At 40.1% G+C, this 20,323-nt stretch overlaps 1 protein-coding gene across 1 annotated transcript in view; it reads left to right on the forward strand.

Moving 5' to 3' along the window:
• Positions 1–20,323, forward strand: part of ak5 (adenylate kinase 5) — a 56,633-nt gene that overhangs the window by 27,272 nt on the left and 9,038 nt on the right. The window contains exons 7-10 of the mRNA XM_020591482.1: positions 5,011–5,101; positions 7,571–7,644; positions 15,282–15,327; positions 16,070–16,114. Of these exons, the coding sequence (XP_020447138.1) occupies positions 5,011–5,101; positions 7,571–7,644; positions 15,282–15,327; positions 16,070–16,114 (256 nt within the window). The remainder of the gene's footprint in view (positions 1–5,010; positions 5,102–7,570; positions 7,645–15,281; positions 15,328–16,069; positions 16,115–20,323) is intronic.

Here is a 20,323-nt window from a genome sequence, read left to right on the forward strand (position 1 = left end):
CAGAGATCCTGAGTGCATGTGGATTTACTATAAGCCTGAACAGAGGACTTGCCTTTTATCCAAATATCCCAGTTTACTCTTTCTTACATAGGTGTAAAATGGACAAACAGGCAGCGGTGAACATGCTCTGATAGGAGACTGTTGTGAACAGGCGACGTCAGACTACAAAATATGATGTTTATCCACATGAACCCCCTCTGCTAAGATTTTTCCTACTATCTTGTGTTCTTTGGATAAATTGAGACACTGACTCGCTGCCACCCATGGAAAAACCATCATTAAAGAATCAAACCGTTACTGCTGGGTTATAGATGATTAATTATAAATCCCAGCTGAGCCGTAACATCTCAGTTCTTGGTTTCTCTCTATTTATTGTTGACACCTGATTAGTCCACCTGTGCTGTGTAAACAGGCGAGTATCTCTCTACATATTCGGTTTACGATGAATTAATGAATGAGCAGCATCGATACCATACCTGCATTATAAACTAGAATACCGCTTTGTGATTCTGTGCCTCGCCAACCAGTCAAATTCATGGAAGCGGGACAAACCTGAGGTCACTGACCTTGACCTTTGACTACCAAAATCTAATTAGTTCATCTTTGAGTCGAACTGGACCCTTATTTCCTCCTGCTCTTCAGTAATTACTGCAGAACGAATCGATATGTTTTTGAGTAATGAATGCAATAACCTCTGCGGCATAATTGCTTTTGCTCAGCAAAAAGCTTTTGTGTGAAAATGATCCTTTCATTTTAAATGCCAGGTCCAATACAGGGAGGCATAATTCTGCAAAAGAACAATCGTGCTGAGTGATTGCGCTACATCATGGATACCGAATTGGAATGGCTGAGCTGTCAACTCATGAGTCTACGAGTTTATTACTTCTGGTTTATTGGTTTATTGGATACCCCATTAGCTTCCAACCAAGAAAGCTAGTCTTTCTGGGGTCCAGTTAAAACAAATTACAAAAATAAATTAAAAACATCAGCATCACAATTAAAACATTCTTTCAGTACAATCAAAATGGCAATTTAAATCACTAATATCTTTTACGTTCATACCAATAATTACACCAATACAAATAAACAGCTGGTGCTGTTATTGAATTGACGTGTCCTATTTCTGTCACCGTTGATGTACAGTTGCTCTGTGTTATTATTTCTGAGCTGCATGTCAGACACTGACACTTGGATTTTTGTGTATAAAAGTGATGAAGGTGGTGTAGGAATGGCCTGTTTTCATGTAGACTGGCTCCACTTATCAAAACGAACACACACATCTGCACAATAACCCTACCTGGAAACTGCAGCAGGGAAAGATAATTGTTTGCTGTGGTCTGTGTTCCTGTCATTCTAAGAGAAAGAATGACTCCAATTAAGTATTCCCTGAGTGAGTTCAGCTCCAGCTTCCTTCTCACATGCTGATTGATGCCACACAGATATAAACAAACAAGAGAGACCTCGTGTTCTGTCTCTCTGGGGACGGTTAGACGGTATTTGTTCATTCTTCCTGAATTGTAAATGAGATACAGGCATTGTAACTAATCAGTAAAGGTAGGAACTACAGTCTTCAGGCCCTGTTTTGATATACTGCATCTGATCAAGATGTACTGGCATAAGTGGTGTTTGAGAGTGTCTATGTTCATTTTGGTAATTTGATGAGGAAAAATGAAGTGAAGAGTGAAATTAGTACTGAGTCTTTAGAACAATTCAGGTGCATATATTTTTACATCTATTACATTTATAGCTCTTCTGTTTCCTCCTCATCTTATTCACAAGTGTGACAACTCTGAGCTCGACATAACTGACATAACTAGATTAAACTTTCCAAGTTCCGTTCAGCTCAAACACTTGAATATCTTCAGAAGAATTTGTTCAGATGATGAAACAGATTTCTCTGGAGGCACAAAACATCCCCCTGAGAAGAGCTGCAGAGTCCAAAAGAAGCTTCTGCTTTAAGCGCATTCAAAGCTTTGAGGCTCCTTCTTGGGTTCATCTGTTCCCTTTAATCTACTTTGAGAGATGACAGGTGATGGCTTTTACCTCACTTCACCACATCTTCATAAAAAGATGCATCTTTTTATACCTTTAATATATTCAGTGCATGAAGGGAAAACAGTTCTTTGGATGAGATGATAACCAGGCTGATTTATACTTGAGTTAACAGCAGTCCTGCCACAGATACCTACAGCATAGCTCAGAGTTGAGTCCCACTCACAGACAGCACAACCACAACACCAAATGGATGTACTGAGATCGGGATGACTCATGCGTTAATTAAATTTACTGTGGGCTGTGCACATACAGAACTGGAGTTATATCCAGGTGACTTATTCTGCCTGGTCTCATTACTGAGTATGAGACTATGCAATCCAGCTGATCCCAGCTGACACTGAGTGAGAGACGGGGTGCACCCTGAAAAGGTCGGAGTCTATCACTCGGTGCAGGACGGTGTTTATGTCTGTCCGTGTACTGTGACAGAGAGTGGTGACTGTGGTAGCAGAAAGTTGTCAGTGTTAATGCAAAAGAGAAGACTACAAAGAATTTCCTCAACATCCCTAATGCTGTCTTCATTATCAGCAGTCACTGGGATATGATACGCAAACACGAGGGGTCCATGTTGACCAATCACAGTTCTTTAAGTCTTTGTGTGGGATCTCCATACTGTAGCTGCTGAAGCTCCACATTCTCATCCCAGGACACCAAGTAGTGGTGCTTTTGTGTCTCATACTGACGCTAATCGCCGCCTCTGCCATCTATGTAGGATGCATAGTGTTTTCTGTACAGAACAGTGTGAACCCACTCGGATCAAAGGTACTTCACAAAGCCTAAAGAAACACCTTGGCTTTACACACAAAAGCTGCTTTGCCACCAAGACTGTGTGGTTAGGTGGACTCAAACACCACTCTCTTGTTTGTCTGAAGGTAGCAGTTGGTATCTGTATGTGACACAAAAGGTACTTGACAAAACGCTGGTATTTGATGCCCTGAGAATGAGGACAGGCTGGTTGTTAATGTTTTTATCAGGAGACAGAGGCTAGAGCAATGCTTTTGAAGCTATGCCATGACCTAGTTTTATGAGTCCTAATCGAGGTAGACACGCGTGCTGAGCAACACACACTGCTCTTCCTACTGACTGAAATATCACATAGTATAATGAGTTAAGAATATGTTCAAATTATGCACATATATATGGTTTGTTTATCGCCCAGCACAGCTCCATGCCCATAAGGAAAGGGGGGAAATCTGAGGCAGACAAGTTCCTGGACTGACAAGAAGCTAAAGCTTCTAAATAGGAAAGTCGTGCAGCTTCTCATGTAAATGGATAATACGGAGCCTCTCTGCATTTTGTTTAAAAAGACAATGCAGTCACTTTACTTGCACTTGAAGGCAGATATAGAGGTCTGAGTACCCTGATGGGTTTACTGAATACAACACTCTGTGGGGAATCCTCAGTTTGGTCACCTCTGCTCCTCTTCTGCAGGTGAACTTTCAGGGACCTCGGGTGCTCAGGGGCCTCTCTCACACAGTAAACATCAGACACAAGCCCTTTTTGGGTTGTTTCCATGGAAACTTTAGGAGGAGGTGCTGGTTGTGGAGCTATCCTTATCTTACATTGGCCTGACCTCCATTCCCACTGCTGACACAAAATAATCCTAGAAAATAATCCTAATGAGAATCCCACGCCTGAAACTGAGAGCAGTTTTATCCAGTCTGTTTTTTTGTATTCACTTTTTTATGCACAAGGTCGCCTTCTGCATTCCACTTGCTTTTCATCAGCCCTGATGAGAGCAGAGGGGCAGCCAAGGAGCAGATAAGGGAGAAGGAGAGGTCTGCTTCAATCAGCTTCTAATTTACTCACAACTGTCAGGAACCAACTGACAGGCAGGAGGCTAATTCATCTATTGTTATTAAAACTACCGATGTGTGTTGACTACAAAATAATCTGAGTGTGTTGCTCCCAGGACGAGAGCTCATTTCTTAAGTCTGATCTCATAATGAGGCTCATTCTTGATGTCACAGCAGCTTAACTGGCTAAGCGTGTCCACTTTGCTCAGGTCATGATGTTTGTGTATTGGTTATTTCTGTCAAACTAGGTGCTAACTAGGCTTTAATTCAGGTTTCCCATTTTATATACTCTACGTTACACACACTTCCTGCATCAGCAAAGCAAAAACCCACAGTCCTGATGACAAAACATACAACAAAATGCACATTTACTCCATATATACAACAAGCAAGCTCAACATTGTGAGCCTCATGATCAGTGCTCACATGAAGTACGTGATATGCTGTATGTATGGCATATATTATTGTCCACAAACCAAAAGCCTCAAACTAGGTTTCCACATTTTTATGTTCCCATTGCTTACAATACCTCTGCCCATAGGATTTCAAATTGCGTTAATTTGTTCTTTTCAGTTGTTGTTGCCTTTTGCTAATTATAATGCATTTGTTTTTGCAGTGTAATAGTTTGAGGGTATGTGGATTTCAAGGATTTGAGAACAGCTTTCTTACATAGCAATGATGGAAGAATGACACCCCCTTGGTTCCCATAATATATCTTGAAATATACAAATTGATGGATTATTCCCAGTATCTCTCTGATTATTACTAATCTAATAGAGTCGTTCCAAGAAGCAGCCATAAATTAGGATTTAAAACAGTTCCCTGATATTTCTATCATGTTTGTTAACTTTATCTCTGGTGCAGTAAGTACTGTGCATTTTTATTGTATTTATAGTAATGTTTCATTGACTGTAATATCGCTCATTAAATCACAACATTCCCTCCATATTAGATCTACATATGTCAGTCCAAAAGTTTGATCTCTGTGGTAACAGATTGTCTACAGAAAATCTGCTGTGTAAATTCAGTTTATATACATATCATTTATTTTATTTTTTACTGTATAAAGCTACAAAATTTATATTCCACAAATAATTAATCTGGAAAAAAGCTAATTCTGAATCACTGGAGTATCAAAGTAAATATTTTTTTCTGCTTTCAGCTGGATGCAGACCGAGATGAAGAGGAGGTCTTCTGTGACATCAGCATGACTCTGGACAACAAGCTGTTCCCCTCCAAAGAGCCTGCAGCCGGTGAGATGGCCTCTGATTTTATAAGAGACTGAGACACCTCAAGAGATGTTTTATGACCACACATGTAAAAACTCGATTGCATCTGGTATAATTAGCTTGGGCAGTATTTCAACCTGATATGTAAATTACATTTCTCTCAAGGCTCATTCTATTATGGTTTTTGGGAACAAAGTGGAGGTGACATTTTGTGTGCATTCATTTGTCTTTGCATTGCACTTTGCTAAAATTACTGAAGTCTAAGGTTTGTTTGTGTTTTTCAGATGCAGAGGAAGGGGGTAGCCCAGTAAAACATAGAGGTTTTGCATAAAAAACTACTTGTAAAACTTTATAATACAGTGTAATTTTGTTGTATAAACTAGGTACTAATAAAATATTCACTGGTTCCTTCTGGCACTTAAACGTAGGTTCAGAAAACAAGACTGTGACAGATGAACACTTTAGCAGAAAGAGACATAAATTAAACTCCAGGCGTTTTGTTAACACTGTACTTACAGGCTACAGTACTGGGACACAAAACCAAGGAAGTGAAGTTGATTAAATGTTTAAAACAAGAATGACTGGGTTCCTCGTTACAAAGTCAAGATTAGCTTGACCTTGCAAAATAATAGCAATCTTCCAAGCATATGAGAAAGGTACTGTAGCACTGAGGTGTGGTAGCGCCTGGCGGGACTTCCCATCATGCCAGAGGAGAGAGACTGTTGGCGTGGTCCTCCAGAATGCCCCTCTGGGCAGGAGGTATATAGGTCGGGGTTTGCGAGACTGTTCAGTGTCTGCTCTGGTCTCTCAACCCTTCTTAACCCAGCCACTGTTACAGTATGTTTGCTTTCTACTCCAGCATATCCACTATTACAAACGTGCCTGTTGGGAGCTATTTTTCAAAAGTGTAGACCAAATACAAATAATACAATGACAGTGAAGACATAAGCAAATTCCCGTGGGTGTAGCATTTTCTCCATATATTGTAAAAATGTTGGGTCATTTGCATTTTACATTGCACAGCAAGAAAAAGGTATGTGAGCTGCATAGTAAATGTGTGCCGTCCACCCCATTATCATCATGACTCAATAGCAGAATACGCCTCTCTGTAAAACACAGGACAATTCAACAGCAGCACAAATTACATCCTCCAAAATGATCATACAGTTGAATCAACACTTCTACATCAATGTTAACACCTTCATGAAGGAGGTTTTGTTACAGGACAGCAGGATTTGACCGCATTAGTGTTAGCCCGGTGTACTTAATAAACGCCAACTGCGTGTGTATAATGTACAGCAGCTATGGGCCACATAATGATGGGATGTCTTGCAATAGATGTATCAGACCCTAACATACCTCCAGATAAAGTAAAGAACATCCTCAGGGACTGTATTACTTCTAAACAGCTATGAGTGCATGTGTACACTGTAGAAAGCCTTCTCCACTTACCCAAGAAGAAAAAAAAACAACAAGTGAAACCAAACACATCACCCACCAGCTCCCTGGTTACCACGGGAGTTGGCATAGCAACCAGTGAGGCAGGGTTAGCCAGGCTTTGTGAGAAAATACTGAATCAACAAGGTTAGAATCAGTGTTTGATCACTCAGACGGAGTGTTGGAGACTGATGCTCACATATTATGTAAAAACCTGGTAATTTTTTTTTTTAATGTGCCAGACAGAGCTTTGGTGACAGAAATGGTGTCATGTCTGTTTAAAAAATACAAACAGTCAGCGCTCTGCAGGTGTTGCTGCAGTGATTTCACAAGAGGTAGCGATCATAAAGGGTTTTTTGTTAACAGAAAAATATATTACTGTTGGCACACAATGACACCAGCTGGCAAAATATGTCTGGTTTTGGTTGAAAGCAGCCTTTGATTTTGGTCATAATGTAACTTGTAAATGTCCCGCAGCACAGAAATCCCACATCTTTTGTAGTGTAGATGCCGCCGCTTTAAATTTAGGACATTTTCAGCAATCAATCTTTGTCTTTCTTTGAAGGAGGTCAAGGAGAAAAGGGATGGATGCTGTCTTTCCGTTGTAGTTCTTGGTTATAACTGTTTGATACTGGATTTTTAGGCCAAATCTGATCATGTTATACCATCTCATATTCCTTTTAATCATTTCAACAAACACTGTTGCTAAAAAGTTCCCCTAAATTTGGTTATTAAAGGAACAGCAACAAATTCTTGGAAATCCAAGCACTTGCTCCACCCTCATTATTCATTTGTTTAGCTGCAGCTCTGAACGTGATCCATCTTGCAAGTATATGTGTCCCCATAACATAACTGGGGAAATGAGCTGTTGATATATAAACATAATTTGAACTAGGCGAGACTCTAAGAAGCCAAAATACCTCCTAGCTCCACATTAATGCAGAACATGAATCATGTGGAGCTTCTCATCTAACTCTCAACAGGAAACAAAATAAGCATCACCCAGAATGTCTGCATTAAGTTTCACGAATCCTGTGGACGTTTCTGTTTCTGCAGGCCTCAGTGAGCTGGACCTCAGCCTGCTGGGTGAAACCAGCAATCTGGCAGATGTCGCTTGCAAGTATGATGAGGTAAGACTGCAGTTGATTTTTACATGTTGACTGTGGAGACCCATTCTTGACAGAAACTAGAAATTCAGCATTCACTTACTCAGCTAAGTGACGGCTGCTGGATACAGCCGGAAGCTTCGGGAAGTGCTAACTCAAAGTGGAAAGTGCTCTGGTCTGATGGACTGTGCTGACGCTGTACTTAAATGAAAGGCTTTCATTTGCCCCTGGAGCAAAAAAAAGTCCTGTTCAACCAGTGGAAGTAACATGGTGTACTAACTGTAATGTAAAAAGACAAGACAAGACTGTTAACAAATATCTCCTGCTTAGAGACACATGATGACAGACTCTCATTATCAGTAACCTAATAACAATCTTACTTTCCTTTCACAGTGGCATTTTTGTCTCATTATAGAAATCCAATTTTGAATCCTCATTTCTAATGACAAAACTCTCTTCTCTAAGATCTTCTCTGCCTACTTTTTTTTTCTTGCAGAAGAGAACTGACAAGCTGTAAATTACCTTTTCAGAAATGGCAAACAGTGAACTCATTTCAGAGGCTGGATGATTCAGTGAGGCACATGTCCAGAGATGTTGTTATGTAATACTTCCGACCTCAAGTGTCTAGAAACAAATCGCACGGCTCTCTCTGCATCTTTCAGTTTTTTATTTCTTGGTATTTGCTGTTTGAGGGTTATTTAATAGTTTTCCAGACAGGCATGGTTTTGATGGTAGGTACACTCTCTCAGCTGCACACCTCCCCACATTTATTCACTGGCTTTAATTCACAGTTGGGAGCTGTTTGTCATAACTGTGTTTGTTTACTATTGGCTGCTCAGTGGTGGAGAAGTCTGAGTATTTTGCTCAGCAGTAATTCAGTATCAACTGAGAAAACATTTTCCCCCACTCCTATTTAAAAATCTTTTAATAATATAATTTTTTTCTTATTTTATTATTTTTTATTACCGTTTTGCACATTTTCCTCACGAGCGTCTGTGGCGTTTATCTAAAATGTGAGTCAGAGCTAGAGCTTCGAATCCTGGGGTCACTCCAACTAAAATATATGATAAAAGGAACACACCGACTACAACATGCCCCCTAAGTTTCCTGTCAAACACTGATTCCAGCCCAGTACACTGGACTGATGTGTCATAAATGTGGGAAGGGAAATGGATTATTGGCACAAAACAACACAACCTGGTCGAAATCTAGTAGCACAATATGAAACTGAACTGCTGCAGAGTACTTCTATTTACTCCACTCCTCTCTTACCTTGATATTCAGCCATTACTAACCTGTTTTGTCCATGTGTGATGTTCATATAACTGACACTGTTTAATCTTCACCAGCTCTGTTCCCAAACAGAATTACTTTCACAGCCGGGTGCTTGTTACTTGCCAGTCGACATCCTGCTAAGTGTCTCCTGGGCTTCCTGGCCCACTGTGATTTTATAACACAAGACTCTTAGTCATGTTAAGTAAACTTTCACTGAGGCTGAGCAATCTTTATCGACTGATGTCACCTATTCATCATAACCCAGAGACATCAAGAGCCAGGAAAACGTCTGTCAATACAATATGGAGATAATCCTTGTAGAGGAAACCACAGAGCAGCTTGAGGACAAGGATATTGCAAATAAAAGGTGGCAACTGGCTCACTAAAGACGGTGACGTCCCTGTGCAGCCCTCCCTGTGAAGTAAAGCAAAGACAGTGCAGTCATCCCATATTTGTGGTGTCAGATATGAGACGGAGATGGATTTTGCTAGCCTACTGATCCATAGAAGGTGGCAGAGGAGACTGACAGAGGGGCAGAGCAGCTATTTTGGGTCTCTGGTGACAAATCTCGGACATTTTCCTCCAGTTTTCAAAGTCCATTTTTTATTTGATGCTATATTTTTTTATTCCCATTCATAACTGGCTAAATATAACTAATGTAAATATATTTTTAGTGTTTCTACAGTTATGTTTATAGCAGAAATCTTTGAAGCAGGTAAAGATGAGACAAAAGCTTTAGCTTTGGTGTCAACCTCTCACAATCAAAAAGCAAACATTTACTAAGCAGAGGTTTTCAGATTAATACCTGTGCAGCTGTGCTCATTCATGTCAGCAGTGTAAGTAAATATGCCGCTAAATAAAAAAAAACTTGCAATGTTGCAATATTTTGTACCAGGTTTAGTAAATATCGCCCATAGTGGTTATAATTAATTTCATTTCAACAGCCGTGACAAAAGTGTCAAAATATGCATAGAAACTAACACTTTGGCTCAGTCCACCTCTCCACTATTTATATGTATGTTCAGTATGTTCCAAACACTCGTCTCTTCACAACTTCATTCTCACGTCTTTGTCAAGCTGTCGCCTACCAACAATAGCTTGACATAATCTCTATTGCCTGAAGTTCTGCAGTTTTCCCAGTAGGATCCTATTCAGTGACTCACTGATGAAGCAATTATGTTTTTCCTAATCCTCTTTTTCTTACTGTCAACTGTTTATAAGGTGGTTTGACTCATGTAAAGTATGGTCCAAATGAATGTGGACTATAGTCCCACTCGTGGACATACTGTACAAGGACACAAAGTAAAACCAGACACTCCTTTGATATAACAAACAAGTAAAGCCACATTGACATTCTCCTGAGAGGAAAACCTGCTCACGTCAGCCACAAGTTGAAATGTCAGGTCAGAAATATCACGGATATCATCGAGTTCTCACACTTGATGAAAAGAGCTACTGAAGTGTTAATTTAAAAGGAGCCACACACAGTTTGTGTCTGATTTCACTTGGAAAGGAACCACAACAAATATTGTATGCAACACAACAAAAATAGCTAATTTAGGATATCTAAATGATGTGACTACAATGCTAGCAGTGGAATAATAAGTGGACACTTATTCCACATTTGGAGTAATGAGAGGTTTTTCTGTTCTTTTTGCTGACAATCCTCCTAGATGTGCTCAAAGGGCATTGTGGGAAATGTAGGGTTCCTCTGCAGTTCAAAGACTGCAGATTTGTTAAAGTCCAGTATGAGTGAAACAAGAAATCCTCCAACCTATATGACCAATATGTGGTTGTTTGTCCCTTCCTTCTCATATGACCCTCTGGGCCAGCTCATTAAATAGAGCTCCTAGCAAGAGCTACTGCAACAGCTCCACCAACATTAACAACAACATATGTCACACTGCCAAGCTTTACAAACTTTTGTCCTCATGGAAACAGCCATAAACAGCCAGCTAGCTAGCAGCAAGCTACTGGAAGTCCATCGTCTTGGAAACTGTCATAAATATACATTACGATAATGAAACCATCACGGTTTCATTACGTTTTGCCAGATAAACCACTTAATTAGGTTTATGAACAAAACAATGGCCAGTGGTGGAAGAAGTACGTACTCAGATCCTTTACTTATGTAAAAGTAGCAATACCACAGTGTAAAAATACTATAAGTAAAATCTTGCATTCAGAGTAAAAGCATAAAAGTAGTAGCATCAAAACATACTTAAAGTACCAAAAGTAAAAGTACTTATTATGCAAAATGGTACATTTCACAGTATAATGTATTATATTACTGAATTCTAATTATTATGTACATCACATTTAATGTTGCAGCTGGTAAAGGTGGAAATAATGTTAACTACTCGTAACCCGTAAGGAACATTAGCGTAAACATGACCTACTGCACATTTAAATGACACAAAGCTGTCTCTTCAACAGACTGATGACGCCAGCAACGCTACATATCCCATGGCTGAAAAGGGTTTATGTTGTGTAGGAGTGTGTGTTTATGGCCGCACATATGTTGCTGTGTGTATCGCATACCTGTTATCCATCATGAACATACAGTATCAACTTTCCAGGAATTAAGCAGAATCTGTCATACTTTACAGTGTTTGTGTGTGTGTATATATGTGTATATGTCTGGTCTTCATTGTGTTAAGCAGTGCATGCTGCGAATGTGTGTTTCTCTCTCTCTCTGTGAGTCATCGGGCCAGTTGGTGTACCCACATGCCAACATGGCTTGTTGTTGGCACCCAGCACTCCCCCACACTGACGGTATTTATTTAACACTGACAGAGCTCTGATTCGCTACTGTATATAACTGGAGCTTCACGCTGACCCATCTGCAAACAGCCACGTGTCTGAATCATTGGAAGTCAGAATCAGAGCAATATGAAGTCAAGAGCTGGCAACAGATGGAAAAGTCGAGGGGGGCGGGGTCATTTTTCTTCAGTCATCTACCTGCAGATGAGATGGAGCTCTTTTCTGATGTTTTCTGGCTGTTCAGCTGGATCACTGTACATCTTTCCATACAGCTACTGGTACAAAATATTTAAATTAATTTACTGTGCAAAGTATAAGAAGGAGAGACAGAAGTATTTCATAATATCAATGAGACAGATCAATGACCCTCCACCTGGAGTTTGCATAAGAAAACCTCTCCAAAGGGAGTAATCTCTGGACACACATACTCAACTAGCACCTTATCAGTTACACTCATTGACATCACATCACCACTTCCCTCCACTATACAAACGTGAAGCCAACATATCGTGAATACGGCGGCGGCCATCTTGCTTTTTTGCAACCAAATTCTGTGCAGTAGTGGCAGTAGTGACCAGAAGTGGAGTGACAGCATCAGACGGCCAATCAAAGCTGTCATATAATCCAAAATACACCCCTTTTATGTCAAGTAACTTTTTAAAATTAACCTCACTAGAAAAATGGCCAGTTATACACACATCATCATGATAAGATCTACCACAATTCTGTTGTTGATACTGTGTTAAACAGAAAGGTGTTTCTGTTATTCAGCCTGGGCTGGAGCATCTAATCCCTCTCAGTGTCCAGACGTCTATTTTCTTGATTGCTTTTGTCTTTTTGCACATCGAGGTGTGTATTCATTGCGGCTCAGTGAAATACGAAAACAATTCAGTTAAAGTCCTTGGGCTCAGTATGAGAACGAGAAGACCAAAGCTAACCGACAGTTGTCTCACACTGCATTTATGCACACACTGATGTTTTTCTCTAAAATGTCACGTTGGATATTTGGTTTTCACAAAGTTGCTTTTTGTTGGGAACTGAAAAGAAACACAGGAGGCACGTAATGTATTGTTTGGGGTCTTCTGTAATAGCTGCCTGCTCATGACTTACCAGATGCCTGTTTCATGCCTCTAGTCAGTTTTGTAAATGTACTGACAATCTGAATGGATTCTACTGCCAACAAACAACATCGTGTTGTAAGTTGTGTTGGGTAACACAGCTTTGTCACAGTTTGTACTAGAGAAAAACAATAGTGACATCAGTGTCTGAGATTTAAAGGAACACTGAACTTGCACATCCTGGTGAAAAACTCAGTTAACGTAAAAGTGGATCTGCACTCTTGGCATTTTCTCCCACAGCTTTGTGTTTGCATGACTGATCGGTTTCTATGTATCGTTTAAAAGATCCATTAACATTTTAATTTTGAACCCTCTCTGCCTCATCTTTATTTGCATAAAAAATTATGCAGAGAAATTATTCCTTGAGATTATCCCAAATCAAATTACTAATCATTCATTTAAATTATTAAACATGAATGTGTGAAAACTCAATATAATTACTTCTGTTCCCTCTAGTTATTTGTATTCTCACTTTACTTAATGTTGGATTCACAGTAATACAGTCTTATTTTGATATTGGACTTAAATACATGTATTATACTTTCTAGGGAACAATTTGTCTCCCTTTAATAAAAAAAAAATAATGCTTGTGCTAAATGAGGGGTTCTTTATCAAGCCTAAAAGCCTCTCATCCGGGTCATGGCTCCGACTGTTGTCCTCCTCTGTACACAGACACACACATACGTCAAAGACAAGCAGTGATCCTACAGTAATTGTTCATTCTGTAAGCTTTCTTTGGCTTTCGGTTACATCAGCCAGGCTTTTACATGTTTGACTGTTCCCGCTGTGACCAGACTGTTAATTCATACAAATTACAGATTTTTTTTTTTTTTTATTGCCACCACTGGAGTTGTTAGCAGGTCATTTGCACCAGAAAGATGCAGATGGCAAGAGCAGCAATGAGATTTGGGAGGAATTATTTTTAAGAGTGGTCTCAAATATGTGCAACAGTTGATGTGCACTTGAATCAAATGAATCATATTTCATCTCGAGAGAGATTTAAGTGTCTCTCAGCCAATTTTTCTGCCCGAGTTTGACTCTGACGCATTTGTAACTCTGTAATCATGATTCAGTGAATGAGGCTGCTGAGAGTTGAAGTCATCCCCCTGACTCAGGTCATGTGTTTGCTCCAGGGAGACTGGAGGTTTACTCAGCACTCAGTCTTACTCTCTCTTTCTCAAACATCCTCTTTTCTTTCTTCCTCCCATCTTGGTTCTTGTGCCTTCCCAAATACTGTAGGCTCTTTTTTTTTTGTTTCTCTTGTTCAATTTCCTGTATCTTGTTTTCACAATGTTATATGCGAACACCCCATTCTTCTGGTCGTAATGCAACAGGATGCAGTTGTTTTTAAAGACAGTTTGCTTCATGTCAATGATTTCAGAAAAGTCCTTTGTGGTTTCAACATGACAATGCTCAAAGCCAGGGTCTGGTTTCACAAAGCTATTTTAGACTGGAGGCTGCAGTGTCAGTCCAGTCTTAATGTTGCTAAATTAGACAGTTTCATAAACCTAAAAGTAGACCACTTTTAAGCCTAAAAGGTTAGCCCCCTTACTACTAAAGCTGGATTTATGCTTATGCACTGATTCTACGCAGAGCCCAGGCCGTAGGCTATGCAAGTGGCATGTATGTGTCACTCTGCAATTACACCACCGAGACACTAGATGGCAGTGGGGTTTCTGTGACAGTGTTGCATTTCTTTACCACTTACTAACAAAGGTGACTGAAACTTAACCGACTGAGGCCAAAAGAGGGAGGACTTTCTGTGCTTGTCAGGCCACTGAGAGACATAAAAGAGGAAACATGATACAGCCAATCACAGTTGTTGCGTTCCGCATCCCCATTACATGTACAGTAGTTGCATTTCTGGAGAGGTGCACAACAGGCTAGGTGTAGGGTACAAGGGTATGCATTACATATGTTGTGCCCATCTTATAGAATCAACACAGACCCATAAATCAAGCTTCACTGTCCTGAGCCTGACTGACATGTTAGCATAAGTACCAAGCTCTGCCGCATTAAGAAGCCTCATGTCTGACACCGATCTGCAATGCCCTGAAATTTTATGATACGGGGAGTTTCTTATACTGTTTTCAAAGACTAATGATCTTGTAACTGTGGTGAATTCTTTGAGAGAGAGAAGTATTTCCTGAAACTTGAGCTGTTTTACGCAAAGCCATGTTCTTTAGGTTGGCCAAAGTTTAATGTAACCAAAACTTGTGCTAGTCTGTAACTGGATAATTTCACTCCCAGATCTTGTGGTGTGCCTGCAACCAAAAGCCTGGAGGCTGCTACAACAAATGAATGCCCATAGCGTCTAAGTAATCAACAACCACACATGGGTGACCACATAGTTTTGCCCAAGTCATATGTGTCTCTTGTAAGCTTAAATGTGCTTTGAGTGACAGCCATGGGTAAAATCACATAGATGAGAAGCATACTGAAAAAAAGAAAAATGCTAATAAAAATGAGACCATACATAAAACTAATTCTTCTCTGGTTCTCCAGGTTGAAGAGGAGGAAGAAGCTGCGTATAATGAAGGAGCCACAGAAGGTGAGTGGACGAAATGATTGTCTGCATAAAGGCAGGCAAACAAATGCTGTCCCCACCTTTCTTCTACATCACATCTTATCACCAGAGCTTTTATTAGCCTATACATATTTATGCCCTTCTGCCTTCTTTCACAAAGTAGCAGCATTTCATTACACACACATTGCTCCATCTCGATAACTGCTGCAAGTGTCATCTAACTGTTATTCACCAGATGCCTGAATGAACCTCTGGCTGCAGCCCCACGTATGTTTTCAGCAGCATTGCTGTTCGTCAGCAGTATTGATTGTGTAATAGAGGGGGAGGAGGGCTTTTTGATTCATTGTCACCAGCGACGCGTATCTCATCAGCTACGCTAACGTCACCCTGCAGCAGGCAAAGGGCAGGATGGAGGAGGAGGACCCCTGTCTGGTTAAAGAAGCCCCTGTGTGTAGTTGGCATACTGGCCAGCAAATTTCCATTGGCCACATTTATAACAAGAACAATGTTTTGTTTAGTACAACATAATCCTACACGTTCTCTTCACTGTTCCAGATGAAACTCTGACAGTCGGTGCGATTATTGGAGATGTACCTTAATGGATGCCCGCAGTCCATGTTTTGTATTGGTACAATATACAATACTAAGAAGTGATACCAACTGTGAGAATGATCTGAATCCTGCCCAGCGTCATTTAAGAATTTGCATTTGTGTGTGTGTGCACGCACTGTGCTGATCTGCACCGCGTGTTTCTTTTCTCTGACAGGTTATGGTACAGAACAGAGGAAACCAAAGGTCATCTTCATGATGGGTACGTACATGCACACACACACACACAGCTCAGCACTGGTGGAGCCTACTTCATTAGGAAGAGCTGAACACACACACACACACACACACACACACACACACACACACACACACACACACACACACACACACACACACACACACACACACACACACACACACACACACACACACACACACACACACACACGATAATAATGAGCAGCTGCTGGCTGATGTTTCATTCACAGAGCACAGCGCTGTAACAAGAGACAATCAGTTGATCAGCCACTGACATTTTTCAGCTATGTTTAAAAGACTGCAGCTCTGATGAAAAAGGAGTTCAGGAGCGCTGACGGAGGGAAAATGATGATGTCTGTTCTCACTGAGTTCAGACAGAGACAGAGAACAAGTTAAGGAAGTCATTTAAAAAGCATAACTGTTCCCCTGTAGAGTTTCATGGATTATTTCAACACCGCTAAACAGTTAAAAAAAACAAACAAACAAACAAAAAGATGCAAGTTATTATATGAAGAGAACAGCAGAGGATAAAGACTTCACTCAAAACATCACTTATTAAAACTATCAAAATACGCGTTTAAAACTGTATGTAGTGTTTTATTTGAGTCTAGATGGAGTCTGGCTACTTTTCAATGATAATATTTTATTTTCACAAGCTTGTTACATATGCTGCATTTATCATGTACTACTAATAGGTGCAGCACGGTGGCACAGTGGTTAGCACCGTTGCCTCACAGCAAGAAGGTTCCGGGTTCGGGTTGTGGAGTCTGCATGTTCTCCCCCTGCTTGCGTGGGTTCTCTCCGGGTACTCCGGCTTCCTCCCACAGTCCAAAGACATGCAGCTTAGGTTGACTGGTGTCTTTAAATTGCCCATGTGTGGTTGTTCGTCTATGTGTTAGCCCTGCGATGGATTGGCGACCTGTCCAGGGTGTACCCTGCCTTCGCCCGATTGCTGGCCGGGATTGGCTCCGGCCCCCCCCCCCGTGACCCCGTTCAGGGACTAAGCGGTAGAAAATGAATGAATGAATACTAATAGGTGTATTACACTCCTCTATACATTTATCCTCCACAGCTACATACATGAGAGGGTCAGAATATTAGGAACACCTCTGAATATAATGTAGCCCAGTACAACACCACCTTTGACCATGACCTCAATAATAAACATACAATTGAATCTATACCTTTACGGCAATTATGGAAGTGTTGCACTGAATTGCATACAAGTGTACCTAATAAAGTGGCCAAAGGGTGTATTAACAGATTTTTCATACAAATGCACTCATCCACATACACATACTCAGAAGAACATTAAAGATCTAAGCTGTAAATATCATCTACAGTACAGGTCATTATTACTTGCAACCCATCAAAAAGAAAAATCTGCATTTAAGCATTGATAAAGTCGAGATGATAGTCAAAATATTGCAGAAAAAGACCCCAAGTGTCGTCCCATCTATGCTGCCATTTTAAAAGTCAGTGAAATGCAGCTTCTCTATATGGAAAGTGAAACAAGCTCATGCACCCAGCTTCTAAAACACAATGGGGTTTATGTACATGTCAGGGTGGGGTTGGACAACAGCCGAGTCCCCGACAGGAGGAAGAGTCATGTGCTGCGATAGACGCCAGAAAGAAAACTGAAGACTTTTTGACCGAAATGTGCAAATTGCTGCAACAGTGTGCCCTTATGTGATTTACACTCATCACATACCATAGACACAGATGGCAAGATTTAAGTAACCTGGCTTTGGGGTAATGGAAAAGGTCGGTCACTTTAAACTGAATCACAGTAACTTGTATCTGCTGTTTATTAAGCAGCTAGGACTACAGAGGACTGCACTTTGTCACATAACATGTCTTGATAGCGTTCACAGATAGAATCCTTAAAAATTAGCAACTCCAAAAAAACTGTTTCTTGCATGTGGACTCAAAACGAGGCGGTTTTCTCTCACAAAATGTTGGAGATAACACAAAAGGTGAGATTGAGCTAGACTGTATTTTAAACAGTTTACCAAAACAGGCAAAATTGTTATCTAAATAAAAGTCTTTTACAGAACCTCTTGCTCCAACATAAAAATGTTCATGTCCTCTTGCCGACCCCAGTCTCCTGTCACTCTGCTTCAAGGGAGACCCAGGTTATCTGTCAGACGCTCGCCTCTTACTGTATGTGGTGATGACGGGCTCAGAGTCACTTAATACTCGTCTACCTGCCTTCTGAGATACTGATGAGAGAGAGCATCAGGAGGGCTTCAAGTCCAAAAAAAGGAAACTGTGGCATTTTATATACAAGTTTCTAAGAAAGTTGTGGTGATGATGTCAGGGCACAAACCTTAGACTGGATACATTTATCAATTCCAGTTCCAAACAAATATGCTCATACCGAAAATCTAGAAGAATAGTCCCTACATTAAAGGTGTCGTCGCCTCCTGGAAGCTGAATCAAAACTATAAAACAACTCTTTTGAAGCATTTCAGTAGACTTCGCCAGTGCCAGTCATCTAATACTTACACAACACGTAGAGGTGGAATTTAACCAGTAACTTAATGTTTGGTTTGTTTTTTTTATTTCAATCACTTTGGCATTAGTTTCAGAACCTTGATGACATTTTTCAAAACTCTAGCCACAAACCACAGTGGTCACACAGGCTGTCCAATGTTCAAAACATCACATTTCACATTCAAACACTGCACTCACAGAATCATGGAGACATTTCTTTAGATCACCCACACACAAGATGGCAGTAGTTTCACAGTTTAGTTGTAAATACACCCATTAGATATTGTAGTAGAGAATATGTGATACTCGTTTCATGGTAGTGCTGCACGTAATGTCACGGTAGAGAGACTATCACAGACATCGCTGGAATGAAATGAACAATAAATCAAATGCAATGTGTTAATTGCATTTTGAAATGGTAATACTTTTATGGTGTGTTATTCTGAACTGGTGATTTCAGTTCAATGAACAAATGATCTTTGGTTTATATGTATTGTCTCCAAGCAACTGGAAAAAGTGTTAAGAGTTTTGAAAAAAATGAAGGAAACTAGTGCCAAAGCAATTGTTAAAAAAAAGAAACAGTAAATGATCTAAATTATTATTCTTTTTGCTTTATTTAAAAGCTGTGAGAGAAGAGTCTTAGGTGGTCTCATTTATTGCAGGTTTGCTCAGGCAGGTTATTAAAAACATGGAAAGGTGGAAAAGTTGAAGCCATGTTCAGAGCAAGGTGTTAATAATGTGAGGTTTCACAGGTGTTGGTGCGTCGTGTTTCTCTTTCCTCATGTTCTCACTTCCATTTTCCTTCTCTGTGGCTAAAACTACTATCATTACCCTTGGAACTTGACTTTGAATAGTGAAAAGCCACTGCTGCTGGTGTGAAAGGTAATGTCGGTTGTTTCGAACTGATGCAATAGCAGTTTTGTACTTTGGTGGCCTTGGGTGGAAAACAATGTTCTAGAGTCAGACATTGCCAGTGACAAACAAAAACACCTCGGAGTTTAAGCCCATGTCAAAGTTTTCAATGATTTTTTTTTTTACCCCCACTAAGACATAGAGGATTTAGCAGCACACAGAGTATTCACTGATTAATCAGTCACTAAGAAGAATATTAGTTTTACAAGTAAGATTACATCTGTAGATTCCAGCACTCTAGTGTTCAGATTTGCAAGTTTTATTTCATATTAATACAACTGAATTTCTGGTATTTTAAACTGTAGCTCAGACAAAATAAGTGATTGGAAGATGACACTAACTCCATGAGCTTGTTAAGACCTTTGTTAAATATGGCATTTCTGACTGGAGGTCTTAAACATGCATTTGGTGACTACACACTGTGCACAACAGTAATACAGACCACTATAAAACGTGTGTGCGCTTATTCTGAACAATGCTTTTCTAACAACCTCTAACCTCATTTTTTAGCTTTATGTCTTAAGATGATAGTTCACCGCTGTGACGTAGATAAGTCAAAAAAAACAAGGCCATGGGCCATTTAAATAAGGATTAATGATGAAAGAAAAAGAACAGTAGTCACTAAAAAGTGAGTTTTAAGATCCACTATCGATACCTGTTATCCTGTTAAGGGTTGCAGGACGCTGGAGCCAATCCCAAGTTTTATAAAGTTTGGTCTTTTTATGTATATAAAGAAAGAAACATGGCAGAACCAATATATTCCTACCTTCACTAAAGAAAAAGTGCAATCCCATTTATTTTG

The sequence above is a fragment of the Monopterus albus genome, unplaced genomic scaffold (genome assembly GCF_001952655.1).
Source record: "Monopterus albus unplaced genomic scaffold, M_albus_1.0 scaffold14.1, whole genome shotgun sequence".
Taxonomy (NCBI): Eukaryota; Metazoa; Chordata; class Actinopteri; order Synbranchiformes; family Synbranchidae; genus Monopterus; species Monopterus albus.